Raw genomic sequence first — 20,973 nt, 5'->3', positions numbered from 1 at the left:
TTATGCTTTTATCTCCCTACCTCCGCAATTTTTTAAAATTATATAATACTCATCAAATATACCTGCAAGAGCCTCCAGATGGACACCTATCTTTTAAGATGAACAAATGTAAAGATAATTTGTATAACACCAGCTCAAAAGTAACTTTGAACCCATTAAAAATTTAATCACATGTACATACAATATTTTGACTCAGAACTATTTAATACTATGGCAAATGTGCACTTAAGTAATAAGGGTCAAAGATTACTCCCCCCCCCCCCATGGTCTCGCTTTGAAACTTTCAGGTATTTTTTGATGAACTCACAATCACCCCTGTAAAATATTGGCGTATTGTTGTTTTGATTAACACTTCGTGTATAAAAATCGTCGTTAAAAAGACGAAGGGGCCTACTGTCTAACCACGGATTGTATGGAAAGGCAAACATCCGGTTTACACGCGGAAATGGAAGCATCTATTAGTTTTCAGGGATGTCAGATTTTGCAGATGTATGTCAGCCTCTAAATTAAGCAGAGTCTCATTCAAATGAGCGGAATACGCGCATCAAATTTTTATTTTCCCCCTCATTCAGATGGAGTCGCCTTAACTGGATGTTTGCCAATTCCATACAATCCGTGGGTCAAACAGTATCTCACTTTTAAGCATTTGGCAGAAACCCGATTCAAAGATTATCTGTTTACTGCATCGCTTGAGAACTGCCACCAGTGTGAAGGACTGTAACTTTTTTACAAATTTATTGTAGAGATACGCCCATTGGTCATATTATAAAATCGACTTTGGACATTTCAGTGGTGGCCATAACTCTTTTTGAGATTCGCCCATTCGTCTTTTTAGCAACGAAATGTGCCTCATGTGTAAAATGTCAACTGTATTTTAAAACACTCAAAAATAAATTAAGTAGTTTATTTCGTTTTCATAGAGTATATTTAAACTTCAACACCTTTTTATTTTTTACAAGCCAACTGGCGAGAAAATTCACCATATATTATTTGTAAATATACAGGCGAACCAAAAGACCTTTTGATTTTTTCTATTACGGGCAAAGCCGTGCGGGTATCACTAGTTAGAAATAAAACCAGCGAAGCAAAATTCATTGTAGAAAAAATTATGTTCGTATACAATTTGGTTTTGCAGGGGAAGAAAGTGAGATTTTTTTTTTTCATTTATTAAATACTAGTGATACCCGCACGGCTTTGCCCGTAATAGAAAAATCGTAAGGTCTTTTGGTTTGCCTGTATATTTACAAATAATGTATGGTGAATTTTCTCGCCAGTTGACTTGTACCCATGTTACGGTTCCACGTTATGATAATTTCGTATCTCGCCAATTGGCTTGTTCCCATGTTACGGTTCCACGTTATGATAATTTCGTATCTCGCCAATTGGTTTATGTCATCAAATGTCCTCAGAACGAATGTGATTTTAATGAATGGTGGGCACTGTACAATGAGCTAATTATGAACTTGCTCCCTGAGCTCTGCCCAGGAGGTCACTGTAAGCGCCAGTCTTATCATTCCATTGACTGGTCAACAATAGGGGTGTGTTTGAATAGCTGATAAAGAAAGGGTCATTTTAATCCCTTTCTGTTGACTCTGCTGGTCATCGAAGGTTAAAAGCGTTTACTAAATAGATCTTTAGCATTTTCTCCAATTCTTTTTCTGGTTCTTATCTATTGGGTTTTCTGGGTCCCAGGGACCCTCGATTTTTCGCGGAAGTTGCGTCTCTTTCCCGTGAATTTGAGTAAAAAACGCGTTATAGCGCGTAAACCTCATGGCTGAACTTGGAGGCAATGGCTTAGTGCCCCATTTGCGCCCATGCGGAAAAATGGGCCTGAATGAAATACTGCAATAATGGCTCCAAATTGCCGAATCGTCAGACAAAATTTCTGAATGAAGACTTTTAGGAGGTTACAGTAATCTCCCATTTGGGCGCCATTTACTTGTTTTCAAACATTGAGATGTGCCACTAAATGGGGGGGGGGGGGGCTGATAGTTCAATGCAGTATGGTTTTTGTTCCCTTCAGCCTTTAGTTCATTAAAAAAATAAATGAATTAATTAAAAAAAACATCCAGTTTAGATTAACCGAATTTTTGGATTGAAGGAATTTGGATAGCGAAACTCTACTGTTTGACCGCGGATTGTATGTCATTTGGCAATCTGCCAAGAAAAGACTATTCCATCTGAATGAATCCAGCAGGGGAGAAGGGAAAATAACGATGGGATTTTGATGCGCGCGTTTTATAATGTCACTAGTGCCTTATTCATTTATTGCATTCTCTAAGGGTGCGTTCGACGAACCTCACCGGTTAACCAGTAAGTAACCGGTTACTTACCGCAGCGTTCTATGATCAACCGGTTACCTCACTGGTTACCATTCTAAGCAGTTGATTGGTTGATTGGAGCACGTGATCATTAGTTGTCACGTGATTAACTAACCGGTCGCTCTCGGTCGTGCTCATCGAACGCAACCTAAAAGAAAATAAGGGAAAACAAAAATAGTTACCATGGAAACAAAGAGAAAAGAAAATATTTTCATTTCGTTCAGGAACGTAAAAGCAAAATGGTTAACTCAAAACTTTGTTGTGAATAAATAAATCAATTAAATTTTGCCGTGAGAATATAGATCGAATATACTTTAGATATAAAAAATGTTGCTGTGAGCAAATTTTTATTTTTACAAAACGAAGGCTAAATAATAGAGAGGCAAAAGTGCACATGTGAAACAAATCAACTAACACCCCTATAATCTAATAGATGCGTCCATTTCCGCCTATAAACCGGATATTAGCCTTTCCATGTAATCGATGGTCTAACAGTAGTTTGCATCCAGGTTTAGAATTAAGGTGAAAAACGTTAAAGCGAAGACAAAGGTATTTAGTTCTTTGGGTTACATAAAAGAGGAAGTTAGTTTTTTTTTGTAAAAGACTCAGGATTTTACTTCTTAATTGTTTCTCTTTCCCAAATGATAACTGCACGCTTGGCATATTGTGTCCACGCGGCCGATTCGTGTGGCCCTTTGTTATGTTCAAGGTCACAAATCAAAACCTTTGTTCTGGAATCTTCCGGGGGGGGGGGGGGTCTTCATTCGCTGTTAAGAATAATTGTCGTTAATTTGTAACCAATTAGTCAGATTTTTCTTTCTAGAAAAACAGCTTGAAACTGCGTATTAATGAAATAAGCATATGGTCAACGATTTCTCGTTTCTTACTGTTTTTTTGACTTAACTTTTATCTGCGTTATGTCCCGTCATATTCGTTTTTACCTCCTTGAAGCACAAGTTTTTTTTTCGGAAAAACTGCAAAAAATGAACGATTTTTTTTTTTGACAGAAAATGAATATTGGTGCACAGTAAGTTATTTTTTACAAGTTTAGCTGTGAGAGAGGGAAGGTTGGGAGCAAACTGTAAAATATTTCATTGCTTGTTTATTTTGAATTTCAAAATATTAAAATCAAAGTAAATGAAACTGCATACTTACAAACAAGCATAAGAATAGTTAAGAATTAAGTTTGCCAATAAAAATGGAATGTTCACCAAAGAATTATGTTACGCCAAAAAAAAAAAAAAAAAAAGGTGGTTTGCTCAAGAAAAATGCTGTATAGTTGTACTATCCATAGTAAAATGGTTCAAGAATAATCTAGCCTATCTATTTTTTATTAGAACGGAACTTCGACGAGCATTAGAAACAAAAGACATGTGCATATTTGCAAGCAACGTCCGCAGGGGCGCACAGTGGGGCGAAAACGACAAAAGCGCTGAAAAATGTTTTTTAAACCTCTGTCGCTTGTTTTTTTTTACAGATATGTAATTAATACGTTTTTCGATTTTTTTGGCTCAGGGTTTAAAGTTCGCAGATTCACGCAGCTAATTCATTACCTTTCAGGGTCTTTCTACTCACCATTTATGACTAATTAATAAAAATGTCAAAGAGTACATAATACATTTTTAATCAAAACCGATTTTCGGTATGAATATTCGATTTTTCATTCTTTTTCGTCGAACTACTATCGTTGGCAGTAGCGAAATTACGGGAATCTAGCGCCTTTGGCGAACTTAAGAAATTGCGCCAACCCCCCCCCCCCCCCCCCCGGTGCGCCCACATGAGAAGTCACCTGATTTTTTTTTGAACATTTTGATTAGTTGATTCGACAAATAGGAGGCTCAATTGTAATTTTTGAGCAATCACATTGCTTATTGTTCTCACTTGACAGTTTTGCCCGATGCTGCTCCTCTAGCGAAAACCCTTTCCATGTTGCGTCCATATCCAACATACACACACCTGCACACACACATTCACGCACATACACACGCGCGCACGCACACACGCATACGCAGAAGCATTCACTCACACACATGCTCACACTCATGCCTGCACACAGGCACAAACACACACGTTATTTCGAAAAACATAATTTGAATTCAAATTAATTTTTAATTTTTTTTCTTATTTTCTTTTTTAGAATTTTTTTTCAATGATGCCCAATGTTCCTTCTCAGTAGATGTTATGTATATGTCTCTAGCTCTTTTTCTTGCGAGCTTTTCTTTTTTTCTTTTTTTTTCATTTTTTTAAAGCTTTTTTCAAGTTCTATGATCAAAAAAGAAAAAGAAAAAAAAACCTTTAAAAAAATTTTTTTTAATCAGTTGAAATGCCGCCCCCTGTCTGCTGCGCCCTTGGCAAGAGCCAATCCTGCCAACCCCTAGTTATGCTACTGATTGCTGGATACGAGAGAAGTTAAATGTACCCGCATTTTATAAGAAAAAATATTATAGACTGCTTAAAAGCAATTTTTTTAATTCCCGCATTTATAATTCTTCAACTTTCTAAATGCTCCCTTCAGCTTTGTAGTGATTGAAGGACTCTACAATTTCAGTTCTGATTGCCTAAGAAGTAGGCCTGTGAAAATTTATTAACCCTTAATTGATTGAATATAGGAAAAAAGAAATATTTTTAAGTGCTTTTTCGCCCCCACTGTTGGGCACTCCGATGAGATGTCACGGGAGATCACTTTCGGCAAAAGTATCATCATTCGACAAAACTTGTAGTTACATTCGACAAAACTATCATCATGTAGCGAAATTTGGAGTTTCATTCGACAAATTGAGAATTTTGGCTCTCCCATAAGTTTAAATTAGTTAAAGCCTCTAAACATCCGCCCGTGTGAGACAATGGGGTTGTTTCCAAAATTTTAAGTGTTTTTCCTGAAAGAGCATGCTTAAAAACATGGGATCTGACAATGTTTTAAATAATGCATTTAAGTTTAATATGTTTAAAAAATTACTTAAATCGGTGCGCTTTCATTGTTTAAGCTTCTGCCGATGACATCACAAATGATGAAATGCCATTCACGGTTGCCGGTCACAGAGCAAAGTATTTAATTCGCATCTTTACTCACGTGTATTGGCAACGATAGGGTTGACAGCAAGTGTAGAGCGCAATTTTAATTCGCTTCTCGGTTATCATAAAGTGGAAATGCGATAGAAAGATGCGCCAAAGTGCATCATGTTTGACGTCATCAAGACCACGCCTTGTTTAAAAAATCGGACATTTAAAAAAATTAATTAAAAAATAACTGTTGGTAAAATGAAAAACTTTTCTGGGTTCATGGTTTTTTTTTTTTTTTTTTGCTTATTCTATCAATTTCAGTGACTAAAAGTAGTACTTTTGACTGAAGGAGACAACCCCATTGTTGGGCCAAACTATATGTGAAATAAAGGCTTTGTTGCAACAGAGAAGAGATGAATAAATAGAAAGAGGATAGCGAAAAAGTGCAGTTAATCTAACTGAAAGACACTTAGTACAAGTTAAAAATCAAATTGAACCCGGATCATAGCCACAGTAAAATCATCAAAATATGCATGCAAAAGAGCACTAAAAATTAACTTTAATAAGTCTATAAAACTTTGCGTCTAATTAAAAAGCACGAATGGCTCCCCCCCCCCCCCCTTTTTTTTCTTGTATTGCTTTTTTTCTTTTTGGTAATAATATGCACAAAAAATAGTACTATGAGGAATTTCATGCGCACAAATAATGTGGTGTCTGTAGAAAAACCAACGGGACTCATTCCTAATCTTTATCCCTATCTTATCTTTACTAATAATAAAGCTGAAATTTTGTCTGGATCTCTGTCTGTCTGGATGTCTATGACGCGCACAGCGCCTAGACCGTTCGGCCGATTTTCATGAAATTTGGCACAAAGTTAGTTCGTAGCATGGGGTTGTGCAACTCGAAGCGATTTTTCGAAAATTCGATTTTGTTTTTTTTTCTATTCCAGTTTTAAGAAAATTTTACCGAGCAAATTATCACAGCGTGGAAGAGTAAATTGCAAAATTATCATAACGTGGAACCGTAACATTGACGAGCAAATGAACATAGCAGAATGGCGAGAAATTCGTCATCCATTATTTGTAAACATACAAACGAACCAAATGACCTTTTAATTTTCTACTACGGTCAAAGCCGTGCGGGTACCACTTGTCTAATAATAAAGCTGAAAGTCTGAATCTCCGTCTGGATGCCTGTGATGTGCGTAGCGCATAGAACTTTCGGCCGATTTTCATGAAATTCGGCACAAAATTAGTTTGTAGCATGGGGGTATGCACCACGAAGCGATTTTTCGAAAACTCGATTTTGTTGATTTTCTATTCCAATTTTCAGAACATTTTACCGAGCACAATATCATAACATGGACGATCATATTATCATAGCGTGGACGAGCGAACTACTATAACATGGGCGAGCAAACTCATCATCCATTATTTGTAAGTATACAGGCGAAACAAATGACCTTTTTACTGCGGACAAAGCCGTGCAGGTACCGCTGGTGTAGAATAAAAAAGATTTTTGTACTCTCTTTCTTTTATGAAAAGTAAAATAAAAATTTAAAAGCGAACGAAAACGCAGTATGCCGTTGTTTTGAAAATTTGCTTCTTTAATGCAGTTATGTGCATTAACATCAAAAGAAGCAAAAATATGCAATTGCATATGCACATAATCCGTATTTGATCAGGCATCTAAGCCATCTCATGCAATCGTAGAAATATTTAGCTTTAAATGATAATTTTGTGGCCAAGGTGAAAAAAAATAATGCTGGGAATTAAAGAAAATAAATCATACTCCTTTAATCGTTTTTTATTCGACAGAAGATTGTCCTGTTTTGTACTCATGTCGGAAATGTTTAAACAAAGTCATAAGTGAAACTTTTCCTCAATTTACCTTCATCGTTATTAAGTGAGGATAGGGAATTGATTCTTGATACAATGGACATGAAACGAAAGGTTTTATCCCTTTTCGTGCACATGTTTCTGTCTTGTGAAAATTTCATTAAGAAGAAACAATGGAAATTTATTTTTAAGAACTGTCGTATTTGGAAGTTTGCCGGTAGCCTCCTGCACATAAAGTTGTTCGGATGCGCCGACAGATTGATTTTTCGAATGATGAGTGAGTGTTTAATTACAACAAATGACTTAGCTCTAATAAATGATGTGCAGAACAATCAATTAAACTGTCTGAACTAAAATCAATGTTTTTGTTATAGGTCATTTATTATAAACTAGCGGTACCCGCACGGCTTTGCTTGTTCGTAGTAGAAAATTAAAAGGTCATTTGGTTAGCCAGGGTTCGTACGCTCCTTCAAAACTCCTCCAATACTCCTTCAATTGGGAAATTTTTTTGAAGGGCCCTTCAAACTCCTTCATTTTGGTTTGAACTCCTTCAGACTCCTTCTTTTTTAGTTGAAGACTACATCGTCTTCCTCTATGACAGTAACTTGAAATACTTCGATCGACAACTTAACGTTGTCACAATGGCAAAGGTATAAGCGTGATGAAGGGGTGAAAATATTGTAAATAAATTTCCTGTGCTTTTATCAAGAACTGTGTTTTCATTTCAAGAAAGTGGAAGTCGCACCGAATCCGTTACAATTTGGCGCCCCACGTTGGGCACACGTTGATAAAAACACAGGAAATTTATTTACACTATGTACAGGAAAGATCTTCAACAACTGCTAAATTATTCATCAGCAATTAAGCAATTATCACACAACACCGTAAACTCAACGTTTACACACGTATTTACTTCCAAATACGAAAACAACACAGCGAAATGCCTCGCTATAAACAGAGCAAAATGCTCTCAGTTCGAAATATCAATCGAAACTAACTGTTTATCCATCGCTAACGGCTTAAATACACCGAAAAGAAATTTCTCCAATATTCCACACGCTTCTGTAAAGTAGTAGACCGTTATCAAATTTTATCAATGAACAAAAAGGAAATAGGGGTCGTATACTTTAGCCATATGAAAAAGGGGTTGTATATTCATTACGGGAAACTATTTACAGGTTACGTTACTACAATAATTACTATTTACAGAATTTGTAACAATATTATTAGATGACTAAGACATTTCATAATTGAAGTAAAACATGCTTAAATGGGGCTTGGCTATTTTTTCATGATCATTGCATGTCCTTCCACCACACTCGCAGCTGCAAAAGTCGGTTTCTCTAATTATTATTTAAAGATACATAAGCATATGTACTATATTAAGTGATTGTGTTAAAAACATAATTGTTTAGCAAATGGCAGTTATAATATTGTTAAATGGGTCATCCACAAGTGATGTCATGTCTTGAGGGGGAGACTGGTTCATGAAATTGTGACAAAGGAAGAGAGAGGGTGACAAGTGACATCACACATTGTAACAATGTGTTTATAAAAATGAAATGTGACAAGAGGAGGAGTAAGATGAAATGTGACACTTTGTGACAAAGAGGGTAGGGGGTCAAAAATGTTGAAAAAAAATTGCGACAACATTTAAGGACACTCCATTAGTATGTACTCCTTCAAAATCTCATTTTTCTCCTTCAAAACTCCTCCATTTAATTTCTGAAATTTAGTACGAATCCTGGTTAGCCTACATATTTATAAATAATGGATGATGAAGTAAAAAACGCACAAATTACAGATTGGTAAAATGTTCTTAAAATTGGAATAGAAAAAGAACAAAATCGAATTCTTGAAAAATCGCTTCGAGGTGCACACCCCATGCTACAAACTAATTTTGTGGCAATTTTCATGAAAATCGGCCGACCGGTCTCGGCGCTATGCGCGTCACAGACATCCAGGCAGAGATCCTGACAGACATCCAGACATTCAGCTTTATTATCAGTAAAGAAAGATCAAGCATTGTCTGCAGGGGCGTCCCGATGGGAAGTCACTGTGACCTCCCCAAAATTTCCGTATTCGGCAAATTTTGTCTGACGATTCGGCAGAAGTCATCATTCGACGAAATTTGGAGTTCTAGTCAGTGAATTGAGAATTTCCGCCCTACCAAAAATTGGGGAACGGGGCGCCCCTGATTGTTTGTTAGGTGAAAAAAAATATATTGTATGGATATTTTCTCGAGGAAGTTCTTTTGATGCAACATTCATTGTTTAAATTTTAATCTCACCGGTGCTCAGCTCCGGGGTGCCCCGATGGGAGGTCATGGAATGTCCCTGCGATCTCCCAAAAATGTCCTTATTCGGCAAGTATTGTCCGATTAATGTTTAATCCAATTTGAAGACAGTATTGCAATATTGATTTTTGTTACTGATCCTAATGTATATTTTAAATAGATGCAGACATTTTCCGTAAAATTCGAAGTTTTACACGGTAAATTAAGAATCCCCCCCCCCCCAAAAAAAAAAAAATCAGTTCAGCACTCTAGCATTGGACGAGCAAAAATCTCCGACGTTCTAATTTTTCTGCAAACCAGTGCCGCACAGTGGGGCGAAAACGCCAAAAAGCGATTTCCTATTCCGAGTCACAACTGACTACAACTGTATTTATGTCGAGGACTGCATACTAAGTGCCTTGCCTCCATTATTTTATATACCGATAGATGGCAGCACCATCACCGGATCGAACAGTTAATGAGAATTTAGAACTAGTCCAGGAGCTAATAGCTCTACCTAGTACTAGCACCCCCAGAGGTTTCGTTTCACTTGGAGGACATTGAGACCACGAGCATATTTAACGTCGCCCAGTATCCTTTAATGACGACGGTGGGTCTTCGACCATCGAGGTTCGAACCCAGGACCCTCTGGTCCCGAATCTGACACTCTACGGATCGGGCTACCACGGCCCAAAAAGCGATTTAAAAGTGTTTTTAAATCTCACTCGCTTGTTTGTTTACACAGACATGTTATGGATTTTTCTCGATTTGCTTGAGCTCAGGGTTCAAAGTTCGCAGGTTTACGCGACTAATTCTTTTTCAGGGTCTTTCTACAGACCATTTATGACTAATTAATATTAATTTCTAAGAGGACATAAGAGGACATTTTTTTGTAGTGTTTTGAAAAAATAACCTTGAATTCCCAAGTTTTCGGTGCTGGTCAAAACCGATTTTCGGTTTGAGAATTCAATTACTCATTTTTTTTCGTCCTATTACTATCGTTGGTCACGAGAGAAATTAAATATACCCGCCTATAGGAAAAAAAAATTATAGACAGCTTAAAAGCAAGTTTTGTAAATTCCCGCATTCATGGTTCTTCAACTTTCTAAAGGCTCCCTTCAGTTTTGTAGTGGACGAAGCGATCTAAAATTCCAGTCCTGTGCAAATTTATTAAGGGGACGGTGGACCTTGAAAGCTTTTTCTTTTGTTTATTAATTTTGAAATATGAAACTTGGCATTAAAGTTAGTAAGTTTATTAGCATGCAAAATATCAAGGGAAAAAAATGCAACAATATAAATCTATATATATAAAAATGGAGTTTGGTAAATTTGTTCCCTAAGATCTCAGAAACTACCCGGCAGATTTGGCTGAAACTTTCACCATTTGTTCAGTTTGGTACTGGGAAGGTTTATAGACCAGTTCGAAAAAAATCCGATTGATAGTTCCCTTTTTATTCCAATTTTAGTCCCAATTTTCGCATAAATGCCCCAATATGGGGGTGGAAAAAAACATGCACATATTAACATTATATGTCCATCGAAAGCGCCAATTTTTCTGCTGAAGATAGCATCTGTTCGAAGTTTCTAAGTTGTATAAAAAACGAGTTATGAGCTTTTTTGTTCCCTGTTCGAAGGCTTTCATCAACCCAAGTCATTATTTAGTGTGTCATCTCAACTCCGAAGAATTGTTGTATTGTTGAATATTTTTGCGTTTCGTCTGACTTTTTGAGGCTTTTCTCAAGTCAAATCTTAAAGCAACGTTTTCCCACAGGATTGGCTAAAAATAAATGGATTTGGCTGATCATTTTACTTTTAAAGGAAACTTATGTAATTAATGGTTTGTTATTATTATTTATGCTGATTGGACACTTGCTCACTATATCCAACCAACCAGCAGAAATATCGCCAGAATTTTTTCAGAAAGATTTCAGTAGCTGATGCATTTGGCAGTTTTTTCCACTGTCGCTGTTTTTGAGCCCAAAGACTACGTAATAATGTTTCTCAGCTTTCACCATATAAACAAAATATCGCCAATCAAAGATACTTTAAAAAAATACTGTGTAAGAATAATTCAACAACTAAATAGTCCAAATCCATAAACCGCACAAAAACTTCCATTAATTTTTCTTTTTGCACGATTTGAAACAATCGCCAAATTTTACTACTTATTTTGGAAACATTTCGGATGAAACCGTATAGCGCCAGTTTATTTTGACCAAAAGTATCTCAGCATCTGGCAACAATATTTCTATAATAAAAATTAGCAAGGAGGGGGGAGGATTATCGAAAGTGTCCCAAAATGATTCTTGCAAATTTGGTAAGATTTTAAACAGCACCAAGTGTCCACAAAAATTGAAATTTCCCAAAATAACTAAAGCAAGTGTAAGGGGAACACGGGCGGCTACATTTTTTAAAACAGTTCGTACATCAATAGCCATACAGAGAAGGTTTTAGATTTTAAAAAAAAGTACTAACAGATAAATCTTTTTAAATATGTAAAGCTTAATTTCATATTTCGGAAATTCTTCAAATTTGTATATGCTTAAATGTCGTGCTTTCGTTTCTAATTGAATACTATTTTGTTCTTTATACTTATTGTTGTTTTAGTACAATCAATGAGTAAGGAAGAAACTCGATTTTTAATCACGTCAAAGAGGTTTGTTTTAAATTCTTTCGCTTAAAAAAGAAAACAGGAGCAAGTAACTATTGTTTGTCATAATTATTACTGACCCAGGCAACGCCGGGTATTTTTGCTAGTATTTAATTAAAATTAAAAATTTTGAAATTTAAAATAAAAATTTTAAAATGCTCCATGCGACTCAATTTTTTCTCTTTTCTGAAACAATTTGCATTTTATCAAAGAACAGAACATTGCCAAGAACATTGGGTATCCATTTAAGGATTGGTCCATTATTAACTGCACGGTATTTTTTTTCGCGTAAAGCAATAGTTTTCGTTGCGAATATTACATAAAAATCAAAACTTCAATATTTTTAAGCAACATAAAATTCTCTTAAACTTTAATGCATATCCAGTTTTATCAAACTACTACCAAAGTATCATGATCCGAAATTTGAAGCATGGAGCTTTTTTCAGTCTGTGTCGCATCAAATTTTCCAGTCCGAGATAAGTGACGTTAAAGTCTAATTTCAACTACATTTCATGTTCGTCGTATTTTAATACCTCCCGAAAGATATTTTCACGATGACTAAAAATTTGACATTAATACCAATGTAAGAGTTTATTGAAACTTAGTTTACATGTTTGACACATAGTTTTACTTAGTTTTTCGACTTTGTTAATATGTTTTACAGCCATTTTAATGGAAAATACGCTCTGTTTACTCTTTTTTAAACGCATATAACTTCGCGATAAAACATCAGATCAACAAGAGGTTTTTTCATACGATTCAGCACACTTCATATATTGTTACTTAAACGGAATAAAAATCATATTTTTGACCGATTTGAGCTATTTGGAAGGTCTACGGTCCCCTTAATCCTCAATTGGTTTATCATAGGAAAAAAAAAACCCATTTATAAGCGCTTTTTGGCGTTTTCGCCCCACTGTGTGCCTGTCCGCCGGACCAACGTTGAGAATCGCTGCTTCAAACGACATTATTTTAAAGATTGTAAAAACGCGGCAAAAAATGGAATGTTAGTCGCTTAAACCACTTCTTAAGCCTTTCCAGAAGCGAGGACAATTATCGACCCACAAAATCGCTTTGCGTAAATCCCCACCACCTTTCGGCAACCTTCATTATGACATAACATGGCACGTGACTGTCACTAAACCAGTCCACCGTCACGCATATTAGACACGACACGTTAGGTAACAGAAGTTTGATAAGCTTTTTCTCTACTTTCTCATACAATAGCTGCATTTTTGTATTTTTTTTTCCCATTTATTGTATAACTCAACTACTTTTACCTTTCATTTAATGCATGTACCTTGCCACTAGAGAATGGTATGACCTTTGGAAATTAAAGTAATCTATAATTTTTCGAAAATGATTCGTTATTCATCTGTCAGTTTTAGAAATAAAAGTGTTTTTTTTCCTTCTAATTGTGTAAAAAATAAAATAATTAAATTACGTTTGGGGGGGGGGGGGGGGAGGAGGAAAAGACAGGTTTTTTTCAGATGTCATTTTCATTTGGTTAAAACTGATGATTGTTTTTTTTTTTCTGTTATTTTTATTTATTTACTTTTAATATCATTGCTAAAATACATCTATGTTGCCTTATTAATTGATTGCTTTTAAAAAGTTGATCGCCTTCAGTAGCGATCAGATCACGAAAGGACACAAATCGTGAGCGCGTTTTACTATGGATGATTTAAATCAATTGATTATTTAAAAAAAAAATCATTATTTCAAATCTTTGTTGATGATTCATAATCTCTACATAGTATAAAATGAAGTCCCCAAAAAGCGTCTGTGTGTTTGAACTCGCAAAACTCGAGAACTACCCGGCCGATTGCGCTGAAATTTTCACACTTTGTTCCTTTAAGTCCTGAAAAGGTTTGCAGACCAGTTCGAATAAAATTCGATGAATAGATCTTTTTTTATTCAAATTTACGTCCAATTTTCCCATAAATTCTCAAATATGGGGGCAAAAAATTACTTGCACATATTAATTTTACATATCATTAGAAAGGGTAGAATTTTCCGCGTTCTACGCAATTTGTTTCAATTCTCTAACTTTATTACGGCGGGAGTTATTTGCGCTTTTAGCTCGAATTTTTTTAGGCTTAGCTGAAATTTAGGCACTACTTTCTTCATTAAATAAATCAATCAAAAGTGAAGGAATTGTCCCACAGTTTTCTTTTTGACGCCATTGGAAAAAGTTACCTTTTTTACTCCAGATCAAACTCGACCTATGGTCGCAAAAATAAGCTTTTATCTCGAAAGGAAAAAAGTTACAAGCGTTTTTAAATCAAGTTTAAGAAATCTCGATTCCATTCAAATTGTGAACCATTTTCTTTTGCATTTTAATTCCTCAAACTTATTTTATTTTGTGTTTCCATGGCTACGTATTTTAAATCCATCTTTCTGGATTTAATTTCTTAAAAGTATTTTATATCTGCCGTCATTGTTTGGAAGGGAAATCATGATGTTTTTTTTATTTTTTTTTTACGCCTGATTGTTGAATATACGTCACTTGACACAATTTTTATTTTCAAGGTAGACCGGGCAAAGCCGGGCAATGCAGCTAGTAATCATTAAAAAAAGTAATTTCAATACAAAAATTTGACTGATAATTTGAATTTTGCTCATGCTCTTAACTTGTAAGCGAAAATTCCACTATATATATATATATATATATATATATATATATATATATATATATATGTATGTATAAACTGAAATATTTCCGCAGAAGTTCTAAAATTGGGAGAAGATTGATGAAATAAAATATTGAAAGAAATGTAGATCATGCGACTGGTGTTTAAAAACCCTTTGCTTGTGCTTTAATTTCTATCCTGAAAAAGTATGACTTCGTTGCCGATTGCATGTGTCAATGGAAAATGGGTAAAAGTCGTTAGGTAGGGAAAAAAGAAAGAAATGTAAAGCTATTCCCCAAGCTGGCTTGTGGATCCTAAGGGAGCGAATGGCCCTCTTTTAAGCGATCGAGTATAGCCTAAAGCTGCGTTTCGGAGATTAATATTTCAAAAAATTTAACCCTAATATGCTCCTTTTTTATGCTCAAAACTGACACTCATGCCCCACCCTCTCTCTCTCTCTTCCAAAAACGGTCTCTTCCAGAACTAAAACCTGGATCTCTCCTGACCTCTAAGCTTTATGTTTGTACTAGCGGTACCCGCACGGTTTTGCCCGTAGTAGAAAATTAAAAAGTCATTTGGTTTGTACCTGTATATTTACAAATATTGGACGATGAATTTCTCGCCAATTTGGTATGTTCATTTGCTTGCCCATGTCATGGTTGTTTGCTCGTCCACGTTATGGTAATTTGCTCGTCCAAGTTATGATAATTTGCTCATCCACGTTATGATAATTTGCTTGTCCACGTTATGATAATTTGCTCGTCCACGTTATGATAACTTGTTCGCCCACGTTATGATAATTTGCTCGTCCACGTTATGATAATTTTCTCGGTAAAATGTTCTTAAAAGTGGAATAGAAAAAGAACAAAATCGAATTTTCGAAAAATCGCTTCGAGGTACACACCCCCATGCTACAAACTAATTCTGTGCCAAATTTCATGAAAATCGGCCGAGCGGTCTAGGCACTATGTGCGTCACTGACATCCTGACAGATATCCGGACAGAGATCCAGACATTCAGCTTTATTATTAGTAAAGAAAAGATGTAGTTTAAAATTTTTGGAGGAAGGAAAACCAGTAATATCGTTTTTCATTACAGCCTGCTGCGTTTTTCCATATTGTAGAACTTTTATGTGAAATGTTTTTTGCACGACTTTATCTGCAACTGTTCGTTTTCAAGGAGGATTTTTCAATCTTCAGTGGACTAGAGCCTCTCGCCTGGACTTATTTTCAAGGCAAGGACCTGAGAAATATCAGCAGGAGTCATCTTTAAGGAAGGCGGAGGTAGAAGGGGGGGGGGGGAAGAAGTATGAATTCACATGCTTTGTAAATGATTGATGCATAAACTTTTTTATTCAATAGCACCAGCAATGGTGATATATCAGCTGACTCACTACCTACCAATTAAAAAATAAATAATTTTTTTTGAGCAATCACGATTGCATATTGTTCTCATTTGACTGTTTTGGCGTGCTATCATTTTATTTTACTGTCAGCACCCTCTGCAGCATCACCGTCGACCGGCTCCTCACGATGCTGCTCCTCAAGCGAAAACAGTCTCCAGGTTGCGTCCATATCCTACACACACACGCATACACACACGTGCATACAAACTCACACACCTACACACACACACGAACGCCTACACACACGCGCGTACGCACACAGCACTGCATACACAACACTCACACACATGCATACATACACACACGAACGCCTACACACACAGCACTGCGTACACAACATGCACACACATGCATACATACACACGCACCCACACACATGCGCCTACACAAACACACACGCGCATTATACACACACGCTCGTGATTGGGAAAAACATAATTTGAATTCAAGATGCCAAAAATTCAAATTAAGTATTTTTTTTTTACGTTAGTAAAAGAATAAAAATTAAAAGCTTTTTAAATTTGGCGATTCTGAACTGAATTCAAGGCATCACAAAATCTTTACTCAATAACTTAGTATTAAATTTGATAATTTATTTAGTTTATTTTTTTTCAATTAAAGTAAAGGAAATTAAAAAAGACAAGTCACTAGTCACCCTAAAAAAAATTCTATGAATTGTCTTGGTTTTGCAGTAGTAAATTAGCTTCTTTTAACTTTTTAAAAGAACATTTTCCTGAACTGCTTTAAAATCTTCTTAAAAAAAAACAATAACATATATTAAAAGAGAAAATATCGATTGTCGATCGTTCGATTTTGACCTTTACATTGTTACTGATGACTTTCTTGAAGGAAAATTTCCGCATGCGGTCGAGTGTAACGTCATTATGGAAGAAATGATTCACGTAATATCTGCACTCTTTTTCTGGAATATAACCCAAAAGCTGGTCGCGGTTGCTTGAAAAACGCCCACGAAAACGTTTTGTCCCAAAGTGCACGAGTTTTGTCGAACCGTAATCTAAGAGAAAGTATCTTCGACTTCAGGCACTGCTTGCCAGTTTAGTAAATGATTGGTTTAGAATTACCTTTGATTGTGATTGGTCATTTAGAATTGTGCAATCCTATGTGCTCCGCTTGGATGACTCCTATCTGAAGGATTAGAGAAAAGCACGCTTTCAGTGCATGAAATTACTTTTTAAGATAGTAGAAACAAATTTGTGACCATGACTCTTATTTTCCTTTATTACTGGACTCTAAAAAGTGGTTTTTAACAAAGCTTTGTCTGCTAATAATAAGGGAAATAACGCTCTAACACATGTTCAAAAAACCCTTTTTCAATGCTGAAAGCAAGGGAGGATCTAAAAAATTTTCAAGGAGGAAGCTGTTATTTTTTACTCTTTACTTTTTAAAACTTCAATTTCTAAAAATTTTCTCAAGAGTGTACTAAACCACATCGCTTGCTCTTACGTAATCAAAGACATCCTACAGCTGTGTTTCTTAGTTTTCAGATTCGAAAAATATCCAGAAGGAGCCCTCTAACCCATCTCTAATATCGTCTAAGATCGTCTAAAACGGAGTTCTTTCGCACTTCAAATTAGAAAAAATATTTGTAGAAAGTTCTGATGCCTATCCCTAGAGTTATAAGTGGATGTGCTTTGCGTTTTCTAGACTTCATTTCCAGAAGAATTTTGGGGAAGAGTTCCAATTTTCCTAACATCATCGGTGACTACTAAAAATTGCGTTTCTGGAACTTCATTATCGAAAATGAACCTGAAAAAAAGTTCTAGTATCTCGGCTGAAGGAGGCCCCTTCCTTGTATCCGCTCTTGGCAGAAAGATTCAGCTGTAAAGTCAACAATTGAGAGAAAAAAATAATTGTGTTCGTCCATGAGCTCCAACGAGGTGAAACAATAATGACTTAAATAACCAAAATACAGATGGATTAAAACAAAACAAAAATAAAAAAAAAATAATTTGAATTTTGATCTCTTGAATTCAAATTATGTTTTTCGCAATCACAAGTGTGTGTGTATGTAGGCATGTGTGTTTAATTTGTGTGTGGGGTGTATGTGTGTTTGTGTGTAGGGGTATGTGCATGGTTGTGTAGGTATGTGTGTTTGTGTCTGTGTGCAGGTATGAGTGTGTGGGTAGTTGTGTGTATGAATGTTTGTGTGTGGTGGGGAATGTGTATGTGTGTGTAGGCATATGTGTTTGTGTCTGTGTGCAGGCATGAGTGTGATGAGTGTGTGGTAGTTGTGTGTAGGTGTGTGTATGTGTAGGTGCCTGTATGTATGTGTAGGTGTCTGTATGTATGCGTGTGTGTGTATGTATGTGTTTGTGTGTATGTATGTGTTTGTGTGTGTGTGTGTGTACATATTTGTGTGTGCGCAGTTGTGTATGTATGCGCGTGTGTGTAGGATATGGATGCAACCTGGAGACGGTTTTCGCTAGAGGAGCAGCATTGTAAGGAGCCGGTCGACGGTGATGTTGCAGAGGGTGCTGGCGGGAAAATGTAATGATAGCACATCAAAACAGTCAAGTGAGAACAATAAGCAATCGTGATTGCTCAATAAATAAATAAACCTTGAACCTAAATTTATTATTCTCCTTGCAATTTTCTCTTGCTGCCCGATGTGTTATGCAAAAATTAGTCTTTGATTCGCGGGATCATCGGTTTGCTAGTTGGCGTAGTTGAATTGTGAGTGTTTTTCTCATCAAGCGAATACTCGAGTGATGAACCGAGAATTTCTTTTCATTTTGTTTCATCAAATATTAGAATCAAGTACGTACCTAAATGAACCCATATGAATGAATACATCAACTATATAGAATACAGGGTGTAGTAAGATAACTTCCTTTTTCCAAAACTTAATAAAACCAATTTTGTAAGTAAGAATTTTTTTTTTAATAATAATGTACTAATGTAGGTTCATATCTTAAGAACCTATTGCAACAAAGGCAAGTACATACCAAGATTTTGAATATCATTTCAAGTTGATGACGCTCCCCCCCCCCCATTACCTATAATCTGAAAAGGGTAAATGTGATGGAAACGTTTTTTAGTTTTTGAATGTTGACCATAAAGTTCAATCTGTCGTTTTCGTTTCTTTTCTAATATTCTTTTTCTAATTTGATACTTGAAACGCACCGAAGAGCAGAGATGAATGAGTCTGTGGGGGCAATTCCATGCTTCAGGGTACCCCAGACGAGGCTGTACCACACTAATGACAAGGTCATAGGTCACTAATGGCGTTTTCATCAGCCAACTTGAACCACTGTCACATACCCGAGTCACAGAATGAAGCATTCAAAAAAGTTGAATATGGTTTCAATCTGCAGTTCGAATCGGCCAGTGAATAAGCCGTAAGAAGGCTACAATCGGTGATTCCAATGTCTAACGGATGTTCGAATCGGCCAGTGAATACCGTAAGATGGCTACAATCGGTGATTCCAATGTCTAACGGATGTTCTAATCGACCAGTGAATAAACCGTGAAAGAAGGCTACAATCGTTGATTCCAATGTCTAACGGATGTTCGAATCGGCCAGTGAATAAGCCATAAGAAGGCTAAAATCGGTGATTCAAATGTCTAATGGATGTTCGAATCGGCCATTGAATAAGCCGTAAGAAGACTACAATCGGCGATTCCAATATCTAATGGATGTTCGAATCGGCCATTGAATAAGCCGTAAGAAGGCTACAATCGGTGATTCAAATGTCTAACGGATGTTCGAATCGACCGGTGAAATAAGCCATAAGAAGACTACAATCAGTGGTTCGGTTGTCTAACGGAGGCTGAAACTGATCGACCAGTGAATAAGCCGTAAGTGGGCTACAATCGTTGATTCCATTGTCTAATGGATGTTCGAATCGGCCAGTGAATAAGCCGTAAGAAGGCTACAATCGGTGATTCCAATATCTAACGGATGTTCGAATCGGCCAATGAATGAGCCATAAGAAGGCTATAATCGGTGGTTCGGTTGTCTAACGGAGGCTTAAACTGGTTGATGAATACGACTTTAAGGAGACACACCAATGGCAGTCTTAGCAATGTTTTAAGTGACTACTTATTTTGTTGTAAATTAATTTTTTTTTTTTAATCCATGATGCACATTTGTTTGCAGGTAATTGCAAAGTCGAATGGGTGAGAAGCGGTGACGAAAAGATTTCAAAATGAGCGGCCACTTGGAGGATCTAAGCCCGAGTCAAGCGCGGGATCTCGAGGAGGTAAGTGATCATTTAATTTCAATCATGTGACAGGCTAATCGACTAAAGCTTGACCACAGAGAGATGGTGGATGACCTTAAAGCGGAAACATCATTTGTCACAGATAGAATCAGCCAGAAAGCGTCGAGTAGGAACTTAGACAGGAATAAAATGGAGGGAACAGTTCCAATCATTGGCTTAGCAAAAGCTGATCTAATGACGCCAAGTCACGTGACTCATCAACGACGAATGGTTGGCACGTTCTGCGTGAAACAAGCGAAAGAAACCTGACTTCTTCCAATGCTTTGCTTTAAAATCTGTCATGTGACTTGGGGTGTGGGCTTCACGAAAGAAAAGCTTCATTCCCACCATTATATCTCTTCTCAATGAGTAGAAAGAGGCACTTTCTCGCTGATCCTATCTATTGCCAAATAAAAACTAGTATGTTGTGGCCATCACGAAACTTTCTTCTATATTTTTCTTTTTTTTCTAATCCCTCCCCATGCTTGACGAGGAAGCAATATTTCCAACAAAAACAAAATTACGCATGCAAAAACTTGACGATCATCCCAATGTCTGAATTAATACAAAAGCAAAGCAAAGAGCGAAAATTGAAAGTTATTTTAAAAGCCTTGCTTGAATTAATTAA

At 36.3% G+C, this 20,973-nt stretch overlaps 1 protein-coding gene across 1 annotated transcript in view; it reads left to right on the top strand.

Moving 5' to 3' along the window:
• The window catches only part of LOC129226065 (SEC14-like protein 4), a gene marked incomplete in the record, with an annotated part of 76,639 nt that overhangs the window by 5,842 nt on the left and 49,824 nt on the right, over positions 1–20,973 (top strand). Inside the window, 1 exon segment of the mRNA XM_054860647.1 lies at positions 20,243–20,345. Within this exon segment, the coding sequence (XP_054716622.1) occupies positions 20,292–20,345 (54 nt within the window).

This window comes from Uloborus diversus, chromosome 7, assembly GCF_026930045.1.
Source record: "Uloborus diversus isolate 005 chromosome 7, Udiv.v.3.1, whole genome shotgun sequence".
Taxonomy (NCBI): Eukaryota; Metazoa; Arthropoda; class Arachnida; order Araneae; family Uloboridae; genus Uloborus; species Uloborus diversus.
Note: the sequence above shows the minus strand (reverse complement) of the source record. Positions and strands in the feature narration are given on the sequence as shown.